Source organism: Anas acuta, chromosome 2 (assembly GCF_963932015.1).
Source record: "Anas acuta chromosome 2, bAnaAcu1.1, whole genome shotgun sequence".
Classification (NCBI taxonomy): Eukaryota; Metazoa; Chordata; class Aves; order Anseriformes; family Anatidae; genus Anas; species Anas acuta.
Window position 1 is genome coordinate 121,028,053 of NC_088980.1, and position 22,500 is coordinate 121,050,552.

Here is a 22,500-nt window from a genome sequence, read left to right on the forward strand (position 1 = left end):
CTGATCCCAAAAGATCTCCCCTTGCAGTGGTGGGAATTGCTCTGGCTCTGATATCATATTTATGATAACATAAATATCTTCTGCTATATCCTCTTATGATATAGGACAGGCGTCTTGCTTTGTTGTTGCTAATACCTTAAATACTGAGTTCTGCCTGTGCCAAAGTTTTTGAAACTCTCTGTCATCTCACATGGGAATTGTGGCACCCTTGTACTGTATTGTGTGATGTATCCTATGGTTTAGGGAAGCTACAGGCAGGAGTATTCCCAAGGTGAGATCATCTGAATTGCCTGAGGGAAGGCATTGGAAAGTGGTTGAAAAAGCTAGAGATTCTGAGGCTCTGGTAGTGAAGTGCCAACTAGGTCACTATTATGATGAAGTTACTGAATGTCCCTGAATCTAGTACAAGTTGAAAACATGGTGAGGATAACATCAGGGTCACTGTTGTTAGAAAGACCACATACTTTTGTGTAGGTGACAACTACACTGTGAGGATTTTACACAACTAAAATTCCACCTGAGGTCCATATAAATATGTCATTTTTCCGGATTTGGGCATTGACTTCTGTAGTTATTTTCCATACCTACAGAAAAAAAAAATCATAATAATAAAAAAACCACAGTTAATATGCTACAGAACAATAAGTTAGTAGAAGAGAGGACAGAGTGTGAAGTAGGCAAAAGCGAGGTAGAGAGCTAATGCCACATAAGCCGACAGCTTTCTCACATGAGTGCTGTTCCCTCTGAGGTTCTCCCTTACCTACTGCATCAAAAGAATGAGATGAGCATCCCACATGTCCAGGAGGATATTATCATTTTAATAGTCTGCTGTGTGATAATTTTTTATTTATGTATACCCAGCCAGATGTTTAGCTGATAAAGATCAGAGAAACTTTACTAATTGCAGAGGAGCTGCACCAAGTTTATGGTTTAACCTTTGTTCATTTAATTGTTTAGATTTATCATATTTAAGAACCTCAGCATAGAGACTACTGATTTCATGACTTAAATAAGGGGTGATTTTTGTATAGAAAGGATGTATTCTGCTCTCAGCTACACATAGCCCCATCTTGTAAGTGAGAATTGAATCAGGCCACTATGAGTAGAAAGTAATGTTTTACATCAAATACCCACATATGATAATACTTTGATTGGTATTCGTAGGGCCATGCTTACTCCATCTGTCTCGGTTATAAATATTTTAAGTGCATATTTCAGTAAATTTTAGAGTTTGTAACAATGTAGTAAAATCAAGTAGATGTGTAATAAATTCTGACAAGCACAGAAACTCAGTTGTTGCTCAATAGGGTTCTGTTTAGCTGCTCAAAAAAAAGTCTTGCTAGGCTAGAAAAATATTGAACCAAGTTTAAACTTGAACAAGTACGCTGCCAGGAAAGCTCTGGGTTTAATGTCTTTAGAACAATAGGCTGGATTGTCAAGAATGAGTAGAAAATGGGTTTGTCAGCATAAAGCTGGCATTCTAGCAGAAATATTCAGAAATTGCTGGAGGAGCTGAGCAAGAAGATAATTTTTTATCTGGCTTCTTATTTTCCTCTTTTTTTTTTTTTTCTATATATTCAGAAGTGCAGAAATACCTAAGGATGCTGCTTATTTATACCTAAGGATGATGCTTCTTAGCTTCCTTCATTTCTACACCTATAAAAATGCACTCTGAAAGTACAATGTGCATAGTGGGGAGAGAGCCATTAGGCTGCTTCTGTGTCTTTCTAAATTGGAGTTGTCAAAAGTATCTTAGCAGCTTTTGCCAGCATGCAGGTAGCCCATCTGGCCCTCAGTTTTGGAGCAGCTTATTCCAAGGTCTTCCTTCCAACTTTTTCTACAGCCATTCATTCTCACAGCCTGTATCCTTAAATCAATGAAGTTCCAGCAGGCTTCCTTAATTCCTGCATAAGTGAACTCCCAGGAATATATCCACGTAGCTACATCTAGGATTCTTCTGAGGGGATCTGAATGCTGACTAGTAGCTATCTTCAGATAGCAGCATGTTGACAACACTACCAAGGGCTACACCCAGGAACTACAGTTTCCAGAATTTTGCAGTATTTCAATCTAGTGAAGCCTCGTACAAATAACAAACAAAAAGTGAAAAGTTTTCTATGTCACCCATAATTAAAAAGTGGATGTTCTGTTTATGTGTTTTCTTACAGCTGGCAGCATTAGAGAGACAGATCTTTGACTTCCTTGGTTTCCAATGGGCTCCTATCCTTGGCAATTTTCTACAAATAATAGTTGTCATTTTGGGTTTGTTTGGAACCATCCAGTTTAGGCCTCGATATATAGTTGTGGTAAGTCTCATTTATATTATATTTTTTTTGCAATTGGTTTTAAAACTTGTCACTTTACAATGCATAATCTTCTTGGCCTCAAAACACCGGATGTTGTTTCTGTAGAAAATTCAGAGTCCTTATGTATTTTTGCAAACTGAAGACTAGTGAGTAGCATTTCTGAAATTTTGGAAGTTATAAGAATGGATAGCTTAGAGAAAGAGCTGCAAAAATATGACAGTGATACAAGCTATTAGTAAGATTCTTTATAGAATTAAATACTAGGATGGGTCATGGGAACATCTACAATTAGGTTACATATAAATTAAATGAAGAAAAGAGGTAAAAATGTTGTTCACTTTGCAGTAGAAAAACAGAATCAATGTCCATTAAAAAAAAATAATACAAATAATAAAAAAGGAACAAGTCATATTTGGCTACATCTTCCTCTTAAATGGGGAGAAGCAATTTGACCCAAGGGTTACAAAGACATCTTGCTCTTACTTACATATAACTATAAGTTGACCTGCCAAAATGTATATTTACCACCTTGACCCCAAATTGTTGTGAATTATCTCTGATGCTTGTAACTTGGAGCTTCACAGACTTCTTCCTATGTTCACAACATAGCCAGAAATAATAATAATAATAATAAACTCAACAACTTTCAAAACTGTGAAGGAATAGCCATCAGAAATATCCCTTTTGCTCCCCCACCACTTCTTAATGGATGATTATTACATTTTCACCTGGCATTTTCTGTATCTGGAACACTTCAGTTGTGTTGCCAGTAATGGATTTTAAGAGGCTACATTTGTTGTGTGTTTTTTTTTTTTGTTTTGTTTTTCCTTCTTCTTCTTTTCTTTCCTCACAAGACTGAAATAAATGTCTGCTAGGAAAGGCTCATTAAAACAGTGCTTAAAAGGCTTCATCTTTTCTAGTCAAGCCTGAAATCCTGTAATTCTTCTTTATGTCTTAAATGTGAACAAAAACTGTGCCCAAGGTAATGTTGAGGTTCTTTACACTCACATTAGCTAAATTTCACAAACAGACTATAAATAATTGAAAATGGATTGATGTAAATAATAACATTTTTATCTGATACCTGTCACTGGAGAACAGAGCATCATCCATGTATTGATCACTCACCTTTCTGCTTCATGTTCTTCGTTTCTTCATTTTATACATAAGACAATGGAAGCAAGTGAGGGTAAGCATCTGTAAAATTACACAAGAAATTGGTGTCTGAAATGCAACAACACAAATCTCTTGTCCCTCGAGTTCAGCTCTGCTGTTCAGTGGTGGAAGCTCTGCTTTTGCTGTCAGAATGAAGAACAACAGATGTTGACTGCTTCTATATTTTTCAAATGTAAATGAACATTTTAGACTATATCAAACTATTTTAAAGTAAAGGTTTAAAGCTTGGTGATTAAAGAAACATCCCACCAAGATACTTTTTCCTCACATTTAACTTAACTTACATCCTGATCTAAGCATATATTTAAGCAATTAATGCAACTGTGAATACTCGTTACTTGGGAAGATCAAGACTTTAGAGCAGTTTCCATTCCTACTAATGAAAGATTCCCAGTGAATTAGGAATGATGAAGTCTGAAGAGTGAAAGTACACAGGCTGTCTAGTACCAGTCTCACAGCTCAACATCAGCAGAAGGGGTGTCTTACATGCCTCCCTATTCCCCATTTTCTTCTACCTGGCTGAATACTTCTCCACAGCCCCTCCACCAATTTTGGCAGATGTTTACCAGACCCTTAGGTGAGCCAGTTGCAATCCCAAGCTATCAGAAAACCAACCCGGCAAAAACTGGAGAGTATTTTGCTAGTTCAGTGAAGTGAATACAGTCTGTGAGGTTCCCAGTTGGTGCCAGGGCCAGCATAAGATGGGGATTGGGACTGCACAAGTCATGAACAACAGTGCAGAGGCATCACGGAAGGAAGGAGATGCAAGACTGCTCTTATTGTTAGCTACAAACTTGTCAGCTTAGCCTGTTGTTTAGCTTCACCCTCAGGCTGAAGACATCGAATGCCTCAAACCCGCATAAGCTGTAATCCTCCCTTTGCTCAGCTGCTTCTTTTAGTCCCTGTGCTGATCCTTCTTTTGCACCAGCACAAGAGTCACTTCAGCCACTTGATAAATTGTCAGACTAGAACAGATTCAGCTGAAAAGCAACCATTTTCTTTTGTGGTGTTAATTTAAGTGCAGGTCAGCGCTCTGACTTGTTTTACTATAAGGCTTGCTCCAGCAGAAGGGAGGAGGTGGGAGAGGGGAAATGGGAACAAGCAGTCAGAGGAGGGGGACAAGTACATTGATTTCTGCAGCAGTGAAGGCTTACACCAGCTTAAAGTGCTCATTGAGCTATAGCCTGAGGATCTTCCAATAACATGTTTCCCAGAAACTGTGCTTCCTCTGGCTTTGCCAGCAGCTGTCCTCAGAAGCCCTAAAGAAATGCATGGTGTGGACAGCAAAGACCCCTGTGAGTGCAAGCTTTAGGCTGACTTGTCCAAGACAAAAAGGAATCTGAAGGTATCTCTCCTAGGGGAGGACATAGACTGCCTCCCTGCTTCTGATACCCTATGAAATCATGTTCCACCCATTACAGCAGTAAACTTTTACCACTGGCTTCAAGTCTATTTAATGCAAATCTTCACCAGCAACCTGAATTTCAATGTAACTTAAACACAGAATGCAGCAAGATTCCTAGCCAGACTGAGTAGTGAATTGTGCTCTAAATTCACTGAGAAGCTTTATGGGTTTCCAAGTCCATATCTGTACTTTCAGCCACATCTAAGCTCCTGGATATGATCATGGTTGGCATCCCACGCCAGAGTGAGAGTTTGTTTCTGTGGGTTTGGCTAAAGAAATATTGTGATGTGTTTTTATGTACTCTAATTACTGAAGTTTCTGGTTTAGATTAAGCTAATTAGAAGACTAATCAAATACTTCACGAAAAGTATTCTTAGTATCTATTGTTTTTTCCTTAAGACTTCCCTGGAAATCATCTTTGCTGAATTTTGCTTTGAATTCTGATTTCATCAGAATTAAAAAAAAAAAAAAAAAATTGAAGTAATGAAAAATCATGTCAGATACAACAGTTTACTTGTGTAAACTGTCTACAGAAAATTTATCTAATGCACATGTCCGCAAATTGTCCCTATGATATTCTATCATACTTCTATAGGGACCTTCAGTTGGGCTGACCTGCTCTATGGACCCTGCTTTGTCCTAAAGAGATCTTTAATGTATTTTCTGTGTGACGAAGGCTGTGACTGGAGACTTCCCTGACTAAAGAAGTTACACAAAAGCCTTCACTTTGCTATTCTATGCTAAGTATGCCATGTTCTCTCTGCTCAAACTTTAAAATAAGCCAGGGATTGGAAAATAAATAAATAAATGTGTTACACGTAGGGCTATAATTTGAAACACATCTGTACTGTAGTCAAATATGAGAGTGTTGTTCTGCAGACACAACTGAAAAGGCTTTTGGTGCAAGTACCTGGAGCCATCACACTCAGTGAGGGCTGCAATAGAAGCTGAATAAACTCAAAAGCAGCTGGATGCTTCTGCCCCTCCCACTGTCATTAAACCCAAGCTTGCTAGTTTAACACTAGCATTTAGGAACTACATAAGCTGTAGTAATTGATTTGACAACAGTATAAACATAGCCACTGTGAAGTAAAAGTCATTCCAAGTAAATAAAGGTTGTGTCTGACATTCTTAGTCTACTGGCCTTCGGATACAGGTCTATAAAAATGGTCATTCTGAAATAAATCTGGAATTTCACTTGCTCATAAGTAAAATTCTGAGTCCTCAGAACAGCTTAGGAAACAAAGAGAGAGAAATAACATTAACTTCAAATGTCCTAATTAGTTTTAAATATAAAAATTACTTTTAATAGTTTTTATGTTAATTTCTAATGTAGATCAATTCTTGTGAACAATTTGTCCTGTCACTAAGCAGTTGTGTTATTTTCAGTACTTGGATAGTTTGTGGCTGAATTAAATCAGTGGAAAGTTCCCAGGAGACATAAAAATGCTGAGCTGATTCTTAATTTTCCCATATTGGCTCATCTGAAATTTACACAACAAACATTTGCAAAGAAGAAAAAAACAAAACAAAACAAAAAAACAGTTAAATCTGAATTCTAACTACAGCGTAATACACTGGTCACACAGCTCCAGAGCTTTGCTGTGATCTGTTTCCCTGTGCATGCTTTTCCTTTTTTTGATAGAACTTGCTATCACCAGCAAGATTTTCAAGCTGTTAAAATTGATTAAAGATAATGATAGGATACTTGTTAAAGTTGTCTTTTTTTCCCTCTTTCTATTTCTGATATGGGACTTCAAAAGCTTTCCGAACGATGAGTCATATAGATTAAATTGCACAAACCTGGCCCAAAGCTGAACATGAATGTATTAATGAACAGTGAGAGATGAAAATAATGCACTCATATAAGGGGAATAGAAAGAATAAATCTCTTCTTTACTTGCTGTAATTTATTCCAATAAATAATATTATATATAGGCAATCTGTACACCTGAAAAAGCAGTTTCTCTAAAAAAAAAGAAGGCTGGACAGTATACAAGACTGCTTTACACAGTATTCAAGCAAATGCTGTACAAAGACTCTTGCTGTTTCAAAACACGTGAAATATTTAGATATCCGGAATTATTCCTTGAATACCATTTCTGTAAGTCCTGAGTTGTTACTGTTCCATCATGTTGATTTATGCCACTTTCCTTGTCATCCACAAATACATCTAAGCAGGGCTGTGTAAGTAGTGGTGCCTCTGAGGCATAGCCAGGTACCTAATAGAAGAAGATCTGATGATTCAGTAGTTGCTGCCTTTCCCTTGAAGCATCTCTGAGCCAACATTTATTTCTGCTAATGCCAAGACACTACATCAGAAGAGGTGCTGAGATTATTCATTAAAGCTAAAGTTATCCCACAACCCTTGTAATATTCAGACTTAGACATTTCCCTTTTCTCTCTTATCTTTCAATTTAACAAACCATCCTTCACAACTGTCCTTAACCCTTTCTATTTGTGACATTGTGCCCATCCAATAGCAATGGTTTAACTCTGGAAATGGTTATATTTCACTGGTGTACGAAAGGTATCCTTGCAACACTTTCAGTGTGCAAGTGACCTGTAGAGGCACAAGAGGCATCCTGTTACAAGGAACCTGGCATTAAGAAGGGATCTGAAAGGAATCTCCTGGGATGAATACTAATTTAACCTGTGATGTTTAGGGAGTACACTCTCTGCATAACTTACAGGACACCAAATACTACCTCACCCCAAACATTCCTAGGGCAAAAGTCCAAAAGTGAGAAAACATACAGTGCATTCTGGGGAGAAAGCAGCAGAGGTTATCACCAATGTCCTAGCTTCTTTTCAGCAGAAGGCACCTGTTAGGTGATAATGTCCACATGACCTTTAGGTAGTGCATGATGTGGAGTATAAAATAAAAAAAATAAAAAATAAATAAAAATAAAACACAGCTCCCCCTATTACTTCAACTTATGTGGAAAATGATGACAGATACGGGAAGGATTTTGATGCTGAGCATTAGACCAGATGGGCCTGGTAGGAACTGAATGGGGCTGGCCAAAGAACTGGGGCAGGAGAGGCTGGATGTGGGTAGGATAAGAGTGTGCAGACACAGCAGGACCACCTGGGTAGTGTTCAGGACATGGGGCAGGAGAGGTTGAATGGCAGTTTAGGTCGTGAACAGATTAACGTAAGTGTCTTGGGAGGGAAATTAACCCTGTGGATCAGCTTGGACCTGATGTTTCAGGCTGACCACTCCTCCACTGAGAGCAACTGTCTGACACCTCACATGACATGCTCCTGTGCCTGTTGTCCCATCACACAGAGGAGAACAAACCAGCACTGTAATCAATTTTTCCACTAGTTCAAAGCAGAGTTTTTTGTAATGGATCTATGAGGTATTCCTCTTTTAATGACCTAAGCAGCTGTTAAGTGTGATACCACATCATGGAATATTGTTACAAGTTGTTTTAAACTTTGAAAGTGTATACACATAAAAAATTACACACATATACATAATGCTCAGAAAGTATTATACATTTTTGTGAACACACACACACACAAAAAAAAAAAATCTAAGGAAAACTATTATTAATGTACAATCTTAATGGTATCCTTTTATATATTTTCAGTTTTGAGCTGCATGGATGCATACCAATATTTTCATAGTGACACCTCACTTTCAATAGAAAGGACAGACATTTTGCAGTTTTCTGGTGATGAAAGCTATAGAATACAAACTTGATTTGCAGAAAACAAAAGACATGGGAACAATGAAACATGTGACTGCAGGAATAAAGGACTGCTTTTGCTATGAAGGCAGTTATGGGTAGCTGATTTTTTTCTCTGCTCTCAACCAGTGAAATCTTTTTTGACAAAAGGCAAGTCACTCAAACCAAACTTCTTGCATGCTTTGTTTTCCCCTTGTGTTCTGGGTTCTTGACTGGAGACCTTGTGGTCTGATTTGCACACATGCTGAGCACTCAGCCTCTGGGAGCTGAACACTGAGATTGTAAAGCTCTGTATAAACCCAAGTGTTCTGAAAAACAAAGTCTTAAGCATTTCAAATTGGATGCCTATAATGTACGAGTACTTCTGAATGTAATCTCTGCATGTATCAGAACATCATTTGCATTCTGAGAGCTGTAGCATTCCCTTATAACATAAAATAAATTAGTTAATGTTTGTGCAGTTCTAACATTACAGAGATGAGCATCTTAGAAAACCTCATGAGGAAATTAATATTCTGTCTTCAGAGCAGGGTCTGAGTGACAAAGAGAAATGAAGTGTTAAGTTAGCTGTTCAGTGAGTGAGTAAGGTAGGATCCTCTAAAATAAAAAAAAATATATATAATGATTTAATTGATGTTTGCATTGTATTACACAGCCACAAAAAGAAAAACTAATATGACATGTATAGCTAGAATTCTATTTCCTCATTTTGCTTTCTTGCTTTTGTTTTCTTTAAATTTTTCTATTAATGTAGTCTTCCTTAAGCATCTATGATGCTATACAAGGAAAAAATATGCTACTTGCAAGATCAAAAAGCTGTGTTTTTAAGTGTGAAGAATAATTTTCTTCCTTATAAAAATTAAGTAGGACTAATTACTGAATATGTAATTATGTAACATGTACTTAACCAGTACAGAGCCTATATTTATATTCCTGCTCTTCAGTGAGTATTGGAGGAGCCACTTTCTTACACAATAGCTGGGTTTCAAGGTACACGTTGGTTTTGAATCATCACTTCTCCTTCAGTATTTGTCAAGTGGATATGTAACTGAGCAGGTCCTGATTTTGTAAAACAGATAGGTTTTGCCTGTGTGGTTTATAATTGCCCATAGAATTGCACCCATGTAACAGAACGAGACCCTTCACAGATTTGGCATGGCCTGCAGATCAAATACGTTTCCTATTTTTATTATGATGATAAAATTCATTCATTGACAAATGAAAAAATCTTTCTTAAAAAGTGGAATTCTCCTGAATATTCAGAAATCTGCTGTATATGAGCAGCTGTGCCTTAATAAGACTGAAATTCCAGCAGCTGGCGTTGTATTAAGCATTCATTAATTTTGAGCACTCTGCACCTGATGTTCTTAGGACATACGCTGGAAAATCAAGAGTTTGTGGTGAGTTACTACAAAGTCAGCAAACAGGAAAAACTGTGATATCCTCTTCTAAGTTAATCTTATGAATAGACCTTATATTGTTCACAGTCCACAACTGCTTTGTCTAATTTATAACACAGACCTTAGTTTGCCTCCCTGCCCTTCTCTGGAAGCCAGCAGAAATGGGCCAGGAGTGTTACTTTCATTTTGTCTATTAATGATCTACTTCATATGTCATAGACATCTCCAAACATCCTAATTACTACATAAAGAAAATAAATTAAACCAGCTAACCTGCGTACAGAAACTGTTATATCCTATGTAATCAAAGAGTGGAAAACTTCAGCCCTCTTCAGCTGAACCTATCATTGTATGCCATAGGAAGAGGAAGGAGGAGGAGAACATAACTGAAACCTGCCCAACAAAGCCAAGCTGACAATGTGCCTGGAATGGAAACAGGATCTAGCATAGTGCAGATTAGGGTGTTAAGTTTTTCTGAGTGTATTGAAGCAAAACAATAGCAAATTAACCTCACCTGGTCACAGCTAATTAGACTTGCGAAGCTATTTAGCAGCAGTTCTCCGTTGTGAAGGTTATAAGCACATACATGTAAAGTTGTGCTGCCACTGCTCATTATATTTTTATGTGGGTGTAGCCCCAGCATGGTTGGGTATGCACTTGACTAGTCAGATGTAAATGTTTCTGAGCTGAGTTGTTTGGATAGTTAATTATGCATAGTTTTACTGTCATATATAGATAAACAGCATAAGGAAACAGTGCCAGTCAATTACGCTGACAATTAAAATGCAAAAGATGATTTAAGACAGACAAATTAATCTCCCATACATGCTGTGGGTGGAGTATAGGGTCATTCTTGCAGTAGAGTAAAGCACTGGAGAACCCAGAAGTGATGTAGATACATTCATCCAGTAAGGGTGCATCGTAGAATCATGTTCACAGCCACAAGGGTTGGAGAACTAATGAGCCAGACACAATCAGTTGAAATAATGATCTAATTAAAATATCTTTTACTTAAAGACTCTTAAAAAAATATCCTAACCTTTCTCCTTTTTGTTTTCTAGCAAGATCTAAATATCGGATCAATAGATTTTCTGTTTTCTTTGACATTTTGTTTTTCCTTATATCTTTCTTCATAATATTTTGTAGAATATGGAGCATTTAAATTACTATACTATTCTGAAATGTGCATTAACAGAGCTAAGTCATGATTTACAAATGACTCACAGTTGTCCCAAAAGTCAGCATTTTGGTTTTAATTGGTACCAGTAGAGTAGTGTAAAACTGTAAAGAATAAATCTGTTTTATTAGTATGTATTTAGAACAGCAAAGAGTATTGGATTTGTAATTTCCTGTGATTCTTAGGGGACTTGTGCAGGGAAAACTCCTTTTCTGAACTCTGCCCTTGACTGTTCCCAGAAGAACAATGCTTATTGATATCAGTATTTTATTATTGATTTGCTCAGTATAAAGTTCTTTCATCTTCACATTTTATTTTTCTGTCTTTTTGCTTTCATCCGGCTTTGTGTTTAGTACACGGTGTGGACTGCCCTGTGGGTCACCTGGAATGTTTTCATTATCTGCTTCTATTTGGAAGTAGGCGGACTTTCTAAGGTAGGTCTCTTATCATTCTTTAGGTTTATGGGAGGGTGTTTTAACTACAGAACTCATGGATTTTAGAAGGCTGGAACCATAGAGGAAAAATGTGGCTGTTTGAACATACAATCTGATCTTCAGTGTTTGAACTTGTATATGATAGTAAATAATCATGGTTTTGAAGTACATAAATGCAAGGAATCTAAACTACAGTTGCCTTCTGAAGCACCATCTGAAGAAAAATTATGTTATCCAGTAAAAACTTTAAAGTTCTTTTTGATTGTTGAAAAACGGACAATGCCATTTTGGGTGAATTTCCAAGCGTAAGTGAAAAACGTATCTGAATTTCTCAGGCTGCTTTGAAAGCAGCTAAAGAAAATTACGAAGAAGGTTAATGTAGTAACTTGTAGAGCAAATTGGTCTTACAGTGAGAATGTTAATTCTTTTCTTAAAAAAAAAAAAAAAAGGCAAAGGATGACTTTTTTCACATCTGAATAAAACTTTCCTTTACATGGCACTTAATGCTCTAGGCCATTGATTCTTTATTCAAACCTCTGATTAGAGAAGAAGTATTTGCTGGAATTACCAGGATATGTATTGCATTCATAAAACGGAGTGCTTATGTTAGTGTAGGTTATATTTAGCATTGTATCTACAGTGAGTTCCATACAGTGTCTGAGGATTTTTATTCTATTGTTAGACAGAAATGAAATTAATCTCTGTTTACCACATTCATATTTAAATGTTTGTAGGCACAGCATGCCAGTGGCACAAGTGGATCCTGGAATTAATAGAATAAATGTCCCTGATACTAGCTGTGGATTTAATGATATAGATAATGCTACTGTTGATTCATGCAATGCTTTTAAAGAATTCTGAACTCCACTCAGTTCAGATAGCAATGTTTGTGAGCTATGTGATTTTCTGTGTTCATCATTAAAACTCATGGCTTTTGGTTGACAATAAACAAAAAATGGTGAAACCAATTTAATAAGAAATAAAATTTAATTTACTCAGTAAAAAAAAAAAAAAATCTATTAAAATTAAAGCTTTCAACGGAAGCTTCCTTTGGTGATAAAACTTTGTAATGAAAAACTAAAACAGCTTATTTTTTCTGCAAATGTGATTTAGTTTGCTAGGAGTCATAGACTTGATGGGGAGATTAGTGCACTTCATAGATCAAAATAACTTATTGTATTGGCATGTTTTGACTTAAAAATCTATTGGGTACACAGAAGTGATGAATGCCTAAAGTAATTGTTCTTTTTCATTTTGCTATACACATAGTTTGCATTTTTTTCAGTTCGTTGATGACTGTTATTATAGGGACTATTATATTTTTTTAAAGATTGCTAGTATTTTTTATCTAAATGCCTTGGAAGTGAAGTGAAACTTGTAGTGTGACCCCTAAATTTGTGAAAATCAGAGTTGCCTTTACATGGATTGCAAATAATTCTGATTGTGTCCTTACCAATATAAAACAGTAGAAATAAATAGAAATCCTTTATCTTCCAGTTTCACCAATATGCTTCACTTTTAGGTCTTTTTATTTAATATATATGACAAAACAAAATGCAGAGATGTAGTACAAATATTACTCAGTAATTAAGAAAAATCTCTTTTATTACTATTTATTTTGATTGATCTTTTTGGTGGAATTTTTATTTTGCCATTTATAATTAAAATGTTTGAAAAGTGATTTCAAGGTGGTACACACAAAATTATCCTCATGGAATTTAGCTGCTCCTGAACAAATTACATCACACATTACATTGTAGCACTGGCATCAGGACCAAGCTAGTAATAATAAAATCCAGAATTTTGTGTAAATTGTGCCAAGAAATTCCATTAAATGTAATGGAAAATTTGAGTAAGAAGGACTTAGCTAATTTATACCCATTCTTTGCTGTGAGGGTTTAAAGAAAACATTTATCTTTCAGTTACAATGCATACTGTTCAGATTTTCCAGAAAGATAAAGTGATTATTTATTTATTTAAAGAACAGCTTGATTTCAATTTTAAGTCTGTGTGTGACTGTATATATATATATGTAGACACATATAATAGATACTTAAACTTTTCTTGATAAAGAGTGATGAAAACTGGCATCCATTCTCTCATTGTCAAACACCACAGAAGTGGCTTGAACTTTTCTATTCTTTCAGCAAAGTATGGTGCTTTTTCCTAAGAGTTTCCTGGAAAGCTTATGTATTTTTGAAATACATAATATACCAGTGAAAACACATTTCATGTTTTACAAACACATTTCACCTTTGCCAAAAGAATACAATTTCGCAAATACCCAAATACTTTGACCCAAAAGCCCATTTAAGTTTTTGTTTTTAATAATATCGTGAGACAAACTGGTAAACCTGAGGGGATGTATATAGTCTATATACATATGTAATCTGGGGCTATAGGACCTCTTGTGGTCAAGGAATTAACTTAGGTCTCAATTAATTAATACTCAATTAATATGGTATTATAAACAGGAATTATAAAGAAGGAGAGTTGTGCAGAAGAAATCAAAAGCAGCTCATCCCACAATAACTACAACGTGGTAATCAGGGCAATCTCCTGAGAAATGAATGATATGGATTCCAGTCTTCTCATGTGTGAAAGGGGAATTAACTTGGCTTTCCACCAGCTGGAGTGTTTTAAGCACAAATCTAATGAGTAAAGGGCTCATCTTTAACTATCCTATAGACAGCGTACAGTCAAGATCGTTTCTCACTTCTGTTACAGAATTGTAAATAAAATATTAATATTTTCTTTCAGGGCTAAATAAATATTATTTGATCAGAAATAGAATAGCTAATTCTTTGTTTGTATTAATTTAGATTTTTACTTGTCTTTTATTTCTCATTTTAGCAGTACAATCCCACCAGCTCTCTATTTGCCTACCAGTGAAAAAACTGTCCATGTGAAAAAATGAAAATTGCCTATATTTTTCATTTACTGCTTTTATGAAACTGAAAGCATAATTTTTAGTGTAAACCACCCTGTGTGACAGAAACAAAGCTGTTGTTATAACATGACCTTTTAATCCTCCACAGCAGGATGACAGATTGCTACATCCACACACCTTTTAGTCGTGGAGCTCATTAGTTGTTTGGATCTTATTCTATGTCTTGAAATGAAACTGTTCTAATTGCTGCATTTGCGAGTATGGACAATCTTAGATATACAGACATAAAGAAAAATCTCAAGAATTAAGAGGCAAACAAAACATTCCCTAAAACACATTTGAAAATAAACTTCAGTTGAATCTTACCGGTACCAGAAGTTGTCCTTTTGAAATTTTATATGTTCTTAAATATGGACTAGACATAGTCTAACTTGTATAAGTCAGCCTTCTATCCCTAGCAGTACATTCTTTAATGTACTTTTTACTTTACAAAGGACACCTAATTTATTTAGTTTTCAGAGTTAATATTTCTATCATTTACCTCCCACTAGTATTTCAGAACAAGTATGAAAATAGTTGTGTTTATTTGTATTTAACATTTTCTCTGCTAACTGGTACTTTTTGGTAGACCATTTTTCTCCTACTAGATTTATTGTGGGTTACTGTGACATTTGCTCACACATGTTACTGCCCTTTATCCTGTAAATGTATGGCAGCACTCCAGGGCTGCATATTCCTTTCCTGTTGTTTTATATGCATTACCTTAGCAGCTGGGCAATGTTGATCAGCTATTTTCTTATTCTGTGATGTTTCTATCTGTTCTTTACTGTTTTTCTGTGGCATGCTTCTTAAGCATGAACTTTGCCTAAATCCAGGTCATTTTAAGATCAGCTTTCAAGGTTGAGCTGTCTGTTAGCTATGTCTAGTGCTGCTTTTGAGCAAAGATTTCCATGGCACACACTCACATATTCAGTAGGAAACTGCTTCTAAAACAGCTTACGTTTATTATCAGGTCCTTAATTTTTGAAGTTGAATTGAGGTCAATGTGACTTCTTTAATGTATCTGTGATACTACACACACTGAACCCAGCGGAAATTTTGCATATGCTAATTAATAAAACAATCTTTTTCACATTTATTTTCTAGTAATATTTACTTATATCAGTGTGTCTGAGGCTCCCAGCCAACTTTATTAAACTAGAGACAGAAATATGGACTAAGTTTTGATATAGCTCTTTAGTTGGTGGATAAAATTATAACTGGTAAAATTAATTTGTTCCCTCTGAGGAAAAAATGGACTAATAAATTACTTAGCAAAAGTGCTGTGGGAATAGAGACTTAATACTCTTTTCTAAACAAAGTATTGTAGATCAGAATGAGGGCTAATCAGCTAATCATGTGCACTTAATCCTGGCTACTTCTGGAGTCCTCTTTATTCCATTTGGTGCATGTCAGTCAATTCTTAATTATTGTACAGTTATATTTAAGCATCTCAAATGGATCAAGTTAAGCTAAAAAATAATGCCATTTTTTAATTAATAAAGATGTACAGGTAAAATTTGGGGGCTCGTGGTATTTATTTTATTATTTTTTTTTTTAATGTGAAATGAGAACAGGAGCATTGCTTAAATTTAAGCAATGAAAGTTGGAACTTAAACAGTGAGTTGAAAGGGACCTTAAAGATCATCTAATTCTAACCCACCTGCCATAGGCAGGGATGCCACCCATTAGGTTAGTTTGCCCCATCCAATCTGGCCTTGAACACCTCCAGGGATGGGTGTTTTCTTCACCCGTTTTCTTCAACATTGAGCCATTACCACAACTCTCTGAGTGCAACCATCCAGCCAATTCCTTACCCACTGAGTGGTCTGTCCCTCAAATCCCCATCTCTCCACTTTAGAGACAAAGATATCATGGGGGACAGCGTCAAATGCTTTGCACAAGTCCAGGTAGTTGGTTGTCATGATGTTAGTTGCTCCTCCCCTATCTACCAGTGCTGTAACCCCATGTTAGAAGGCCACCAGATTTGTTAGGCAAGATCTACCCTTAGTGAAGCCGTGTTGGCTGCTACAATACAAAATATGTTGGCTAACAACATGAAAAAAAGTCGTTCTCATTTTAACATGCAGGTATAAATGAGAAAATTAAAGCAATTATTTTGGTGTAGTTAGCATCAAAATTAGCTCAATGACATAGCCCACTCTGAGAAACATGTGAATAAAGTTGGCAGAATCTTTAGGAGAGGAAGAAGTGATAAACTTAAAAAATAAAATAAAATAAATAAATAAAGCCTATATAGAAAATCAGCAAGGAGAGTGATAAAGATTTCCTGGCAGGGCATAATACATCTACTCAACTGTAAATGATTTTTATATGGAGGCAAGTGATCATTTTTTTCAGATCTACTCAGAAGAATGTCAACAAATAACTTTCTGAACATGTGACAAATACTTGTCTGGAGGTTAGGAGGAGCTTTCTAGTACTAAGTGCACTGAATAAGATTTAACACTGTCATAACTCTTCATCACTAGATACTGTGAAGAATTAAGTAAAGGAATAGCTATCTGTGATGATCAAGGTAACTCTTCCTCCTTGCTATTTTTAATCTATAGAAATAAGCCTCTGTCAAGGTAAAATTCCAAGGTAATATCCATAGATGGTTTGAGGTATGAGTGTTACGTATGAAAAAGTGAATAGATTTTAAAAATGTAAAACCTCTTCTTCAACTAACTGAGAATTGGGTTAACTTCAGCAGGAGTGGTGTTCCAGCCGAGGATCTTGGGGCGTCTCTGGCTTTTTACCTCAGCAGATGTGTAGGGACACAGAAAATGGGGAAACCCAATGGAGGCTTCAAGGTGGCTGATGGCAGTTCTTGTACATGCATGGATGGGATGTTGGTGTTCAGTTGTGTGACACCAAGTGGGAGGCGATGCTGTCACTGCTGTTCACTCCTGACAGACACTAGGCATCTGTTAAACACAAGACTCATGTTCTCTCAGTTCTTTTGATGGATTTTTAATTGAACACAAATCATTGCCATTCACAATGCATCCTTCACCAAAGAGAATATAATACCAGTAACGGTGTATTTCTTTCCTTTTGGATATGGTACATAGTCATGTACAACTCGGCGGAGAATTTCTTCCCACACACCTATGACTACTATCAATTGCTTTAGGTCAGTGTCTCTTAGGCCTTGGGAGGCTACGTATCCATTATTCTTATTCTTCATGCTACTATAGATCCATTTGTTTCAGCTGATGCCATCAACTGCTACTAACTGTGATATCTGCAATAACGGATCAGACTAAAGCAGTGGATGTAGCTGGAGGCATTTTGCAGTTTCTAGTTGTTACAGATAACTAGTTTTATAGCAGTAGTTAAATATAATCTCTTCTTAGTGTGTATTTGAATAAAACTCAATTAGCAGAAATTAAACCTGAAGAAAGGAAAGTTTTCATTTCCTTGAAGTTTGGACCCTCTTACTTCCTCCTACTTTCCTGACTTCGTTATTCTAAAAGTTTAAGGAATTACTGTTTTTAAAGTTATGTTCCAGAGTGTTTTCTGGTATGGAGAAATGAGGAAAGCTAATTAAACACTACTTCAGTAAATAGAATTAAACTTATAGTAAGACACAGAAAACTGGGCCCAGTATACACATTTCAATGCTTGCCTTGTGCAATCAATTTCATCTCAACTTTCACTCTTTCTTTGAACCAACTCTCATAATTAACAACAACAACAAAAGGATGTGTTAAGAAACACCTGCCTCTCTTTTTATTATTGTTATTATTATATTTCCCTTTCTTACAGTAGAGATTTCACTGAAATGTGTTTGCTACAGCATAATGTTCTAATATGACCTTCTTTATGCACGTTGCTCCTCCCATCGTGCTGCTTTTTCATAATAAAGAGAAATAATATCCAGGTTCATCTGTATTTAATATTTTTCTATAATGTTCTGTTCTAAGAGCAGCCTTTTGAATTTTTAATTATTTTGGCAGTAAACCTGGAATCTAATTTACTGTGATGTTATGCAGTGTAATGCTGAACAGAAACATTTCAGAGCTTCAAAATAATAACTATGATCTTGCCTCAGATACCGTTAATCATGAATTCAATGTGTTGGTGGTGTGCTTTTCCACAGTATTTACAAACAATATTTTCTGATGTTCTGTTATATTGACGTTGGTACCACATGCAGTTTCTACTGCTGCATATAGTTTCTGTTTAGAATAAGATGATTGTTTCTATTAAAAGTTAGCATACTATCTGCCATGAACTGTGAATCATAATAGTGAAGCTGTGGTAAAAAGTATTATGTTTTTGTTAACAGTTTACACTTCCCAGCCAGAAAAAAAAAAAAAAAAAAAAAAAGAAAGAAAAAGAAAAGACAAAAAAAAAAGAAAAACTACACATCTGTGCTGGTGTTATTAAAATAAATCAAAGGAATGCTACCTGCAGACTGCTTAACAAAATTTTATATGTTCTATATTAAAAAAAAAAAAAAAAGGAGAGAGAGAGAGTATCAGAAGAGCGTTAATCTGTTAGTACTCTAGTATTAAAATCAGTGCACATTCATCCAGTTTGGAATTTTGAACAATCAACTGGCCTCAAAGGTTTCTATTTAGCTGAAGAGACTGTGGATGTTTCTTGATGTTCCAGATTTTACATAACCAAAGCCATTTTTTATTCATCCCGTTTCTGTGTGCTGAGTAAAGCTGCAACATCATGTAAGTTTTAATGAAATATATGCTTATTCTTAGAAGGACAATTTAGATAGCAGATAGCTGGATGCCACAATTTCAGCATAAGGTCATTTTTGAAAAGAAAAAAAAAAAGAACAAATGGGACACTGATAAATGCCACAGAAACTGCAAAATGTGTCATCCTGATGTTAATTGTTTAGGTGATAGAATCACATTGCAGAACAACTTAATCAGGAGTACATTACAGATGGTGCAAAAATTGAATTTCATATCCTTTCAGGTGACATTTAGAGTGGTTCATAATATTTTATACAATCAGCACCATTCAAATATGTTTTTTTAAAACAGAATTAATGTCCTTTTAAATAACCTTAATGTTAAAGTCTAAAGCTGATATTTGCAGGAGGCTACCGTCCTTCATCAGTTTAAATAACTGAGATGATACCTCACTGTCTTTTTTATTATTATTTTTTTATTTTTAAGTATGCCACTGAAAATCCATGGCTGATTGGCTTTTGGAATGATGGATGTGTTATATATGGTTAGCTAACTACTACACAAATAAATTTATTAATATAAATATTGCATTCATATTTGTTTGAGTTTATTACCTTAATCTTTCAGATATTTCTAGGATCTTGAAGTTAAAAAAAAAAATCTAATACTTAAAACAAGTGCTAAAATGTATAACAAGTCTTACAGGGAGGAGGCAGGTAGCTTGCAAAATCTCTCCAAAACCACAGTTGGATATGAAAAAGAACTAAGGATGCAGTTCCAGCCTGAAATGGGTCATGTGATGCAGACGTGCATGCTGTCATAGCTATTGTGGCAGAGAGATTAAATCCCTGTGTATCTTATAGTATAACTGTGCCTGAATCCCCTCACAGAACTTGAAGAAGGATTGGGTATTTATATAGAGAACAATAAGATGTAGAATAAAGAGTCAGAGCATGTAAAGAGAGGAAGGATCATCCAGTCATCTACACTTACCTGATGTGTCTGAAAGATTGCTGCATTTTTTCATTTTCCTGTGTTCAGTTTAGCCTATTACACTAACACAAATTTTTCAGGATCCTGAAGAGTCAACCATATTGTGATAGTTCACTTATGATTAATCACCTTAGTGTTAAATACAGGTACCTTATCTTTTGTGTATGTTTTTTCTTGCTCTTAAATATCCAATGCTTACTTAAGTAAGGATTTAAACACTGTAGAGAAATTGCATTTCAGACTAAAATTGCTCATTAGATCAGGAGTTTGAATTTTGGTGTCTCATATCCAGCATATGCTGTGTTTTCTCTGCTATTAAGTGTCTCTCTGCCAATTTGTTTTTCACTGCCCCCACCTGTCCACAACTCATCTATAAAGAGACGGGTGAATAGGTGCTGCTTGAGTACCTGCCACAGGGCAGGGTCAATGTGTGAGGATGGAGAATTTGAATTTGTTCGTGGAGAGAGGAAGGGAAATTCCTCTAAATCATAGTTCGGTTGTAAGCAAGTATGGAAAATCTGTCTGCAAACAAGGGTAAACCTAGGTTTGATTACTCGGGGTATCATTTTATGTACTTATAGACAACTTAATCTATTTTGCATTGATTGTTATACTCTTATTGTACAAAAAGGAAAGATTGCTGAGATTTTGTTTTCTGGATATGATGTCCTGGTAAGATTTCAAAGAAATATTTTGATTACTTCTTTAATCATATTCTTGGTTAGGCATTGGATTGGCCACAGTTGCTGTCTGTCCAGTTGTTTCTAACTATTGACATGAGTGACTGCTGTGTCCAGATTTTAATGCTTCTATAAGGCAGTGTGTTTATTTTAGTGCTAGTGTTGGCTCTGTTTTTTGCACGCTGAGGTCAAATTAGTTTTGTTTTTTTACTATTTTTTTTCTATACACTATTTTTTTCAGTTGTATCCCACTTTTCAGAATTTGAGTTCCTATGTTGGTCAAGTAAGCCGTTCTTCCATTTTATGAGAAAGCCTATTATTTAGTCTGTCCTCTAGTGAATATCAGCATTCAAGTGATGTCTAGTTTTAAGACAGTTTTATTGTTTTGAAGGGAGTTTTGCACTGATTCATATGGCATCTTTTTCCATTTGAAGACAATATTCACTAGGAACAAAATATAATTGTTTTTTTGTAATAATTTCCATGTAAGAGTAAATAATTTACACTCAATAGTGCTTGATGAAAGTACAGAGGACTTATTGTAGAATATGAAAAAGTTCTTCCCAGAAATGATGATACTGAATTGCATGAAAGTTTTTAAGTATGCTAAGTGCATCTTACAGAAATTCATAGTAGTGCAACTTCAGCATATTGCTTAGATAGATATGTTAACGTGGAACTATCTTTGACCTGTAAAAGAAATACAGGAAGCAGGTGATTCACCATCACCACCAAATGTCATCCAGAAGACTGCACTTTCATCCTTTGGGATTCATGAACTCAGTCTAATTTAGGGGAAAGACAAGCAGCAGTTCTTTGGTTTACACTTCACAGATCTGCATTTGACAACCAAGGTGATTTTTACTAACTACACAGAGCCTGTGTATCCAGTCAGAGATATCCTAGGATTTTCTAGGATCTCAACAGTAGACAATCATTGTCTTGAACTTTCTGAATTAACATCTGCTTACAACAGCTTTGTTCCATGGGACTGGTATAAGCATTTTGCCTTTTGAGTTTTACACATTTTTTAAGTCTGGCGAGCCTATCTGAGCCAGAATTTCATCAGGTTTTTCAAAAGCATCTGCAAGAAAATTTTGTTCTTTAGCTCCCATGAGATGATTCTTACTTGCTGCTCAGTAAGGGGAGCCATAGGGCAGGTGTCCCTGGTAGATTTCTACTACTACTTTTTTTTCAAAGGCTTCAGCAAACAGAGAAGTGCTGGATAGTTCAGTAGCTCACCTCGGGTAAACTTCAAATATATTTCCAAGACATCTGTTTTGGCAGTATTTTGTTTGTGGAATGCTTGATCTTTATGTTGTATTAATCTGTCTTAATTAGAAAAAGACTTTTGATCACATAGATCACAGGAAGTAGTCTCTTAATCTTTGTGGTTCAAGACTTGGAGCAAGTTTATATCCTATGTTTGGTTTCTGTGTAATAATATATTTAGCCTCAGTAAGAAGGGATTGTTCCTTGGGTAGATTATTATATTCTCTTTCAGTTGTAGAATCACCTTTCTGGCTTTTCTTTTCCTTTTTTAGCTGTCCTTCAGGGAAATTCTTGAGACATATTGATGTGACTGAGTTTATTATTCATGAGTATCAGCATTCCTTTGAACAGAGGTCTTCAGCT

General features: G+C 35.7%; 1 protein-coding gene across 4 annotated transcripts in view; it reads left to right on the forward strand.

Moving 5' to 3' along the window:
• The window catches only part of NKAIN3 (sodium/potassium transporting ATPase interacting 3), a 372,388-nt gene that overhangs the window by 179,503 nt on the left and 170,385 nt on the right, over positions 1–22,500 (forward strand). For all 4 annotated transcript variants that reach the window (XM_068671974.1, XM_068671972.1, XM_068671971.1 and 1 more), the window contains exons 2-3: positions 2,169–2,306; positions 11,516–11,596. In XM_068671974.1, the coding sequence (XP_068528075.1) occupies positions 2,169–2,306; positions 11,516–11,596 (219 nt within the window). The remainder of the gene's footprint in view (positions 1–2,168; positions 2,307–11,515; positions 11,597–22,500) is intronic.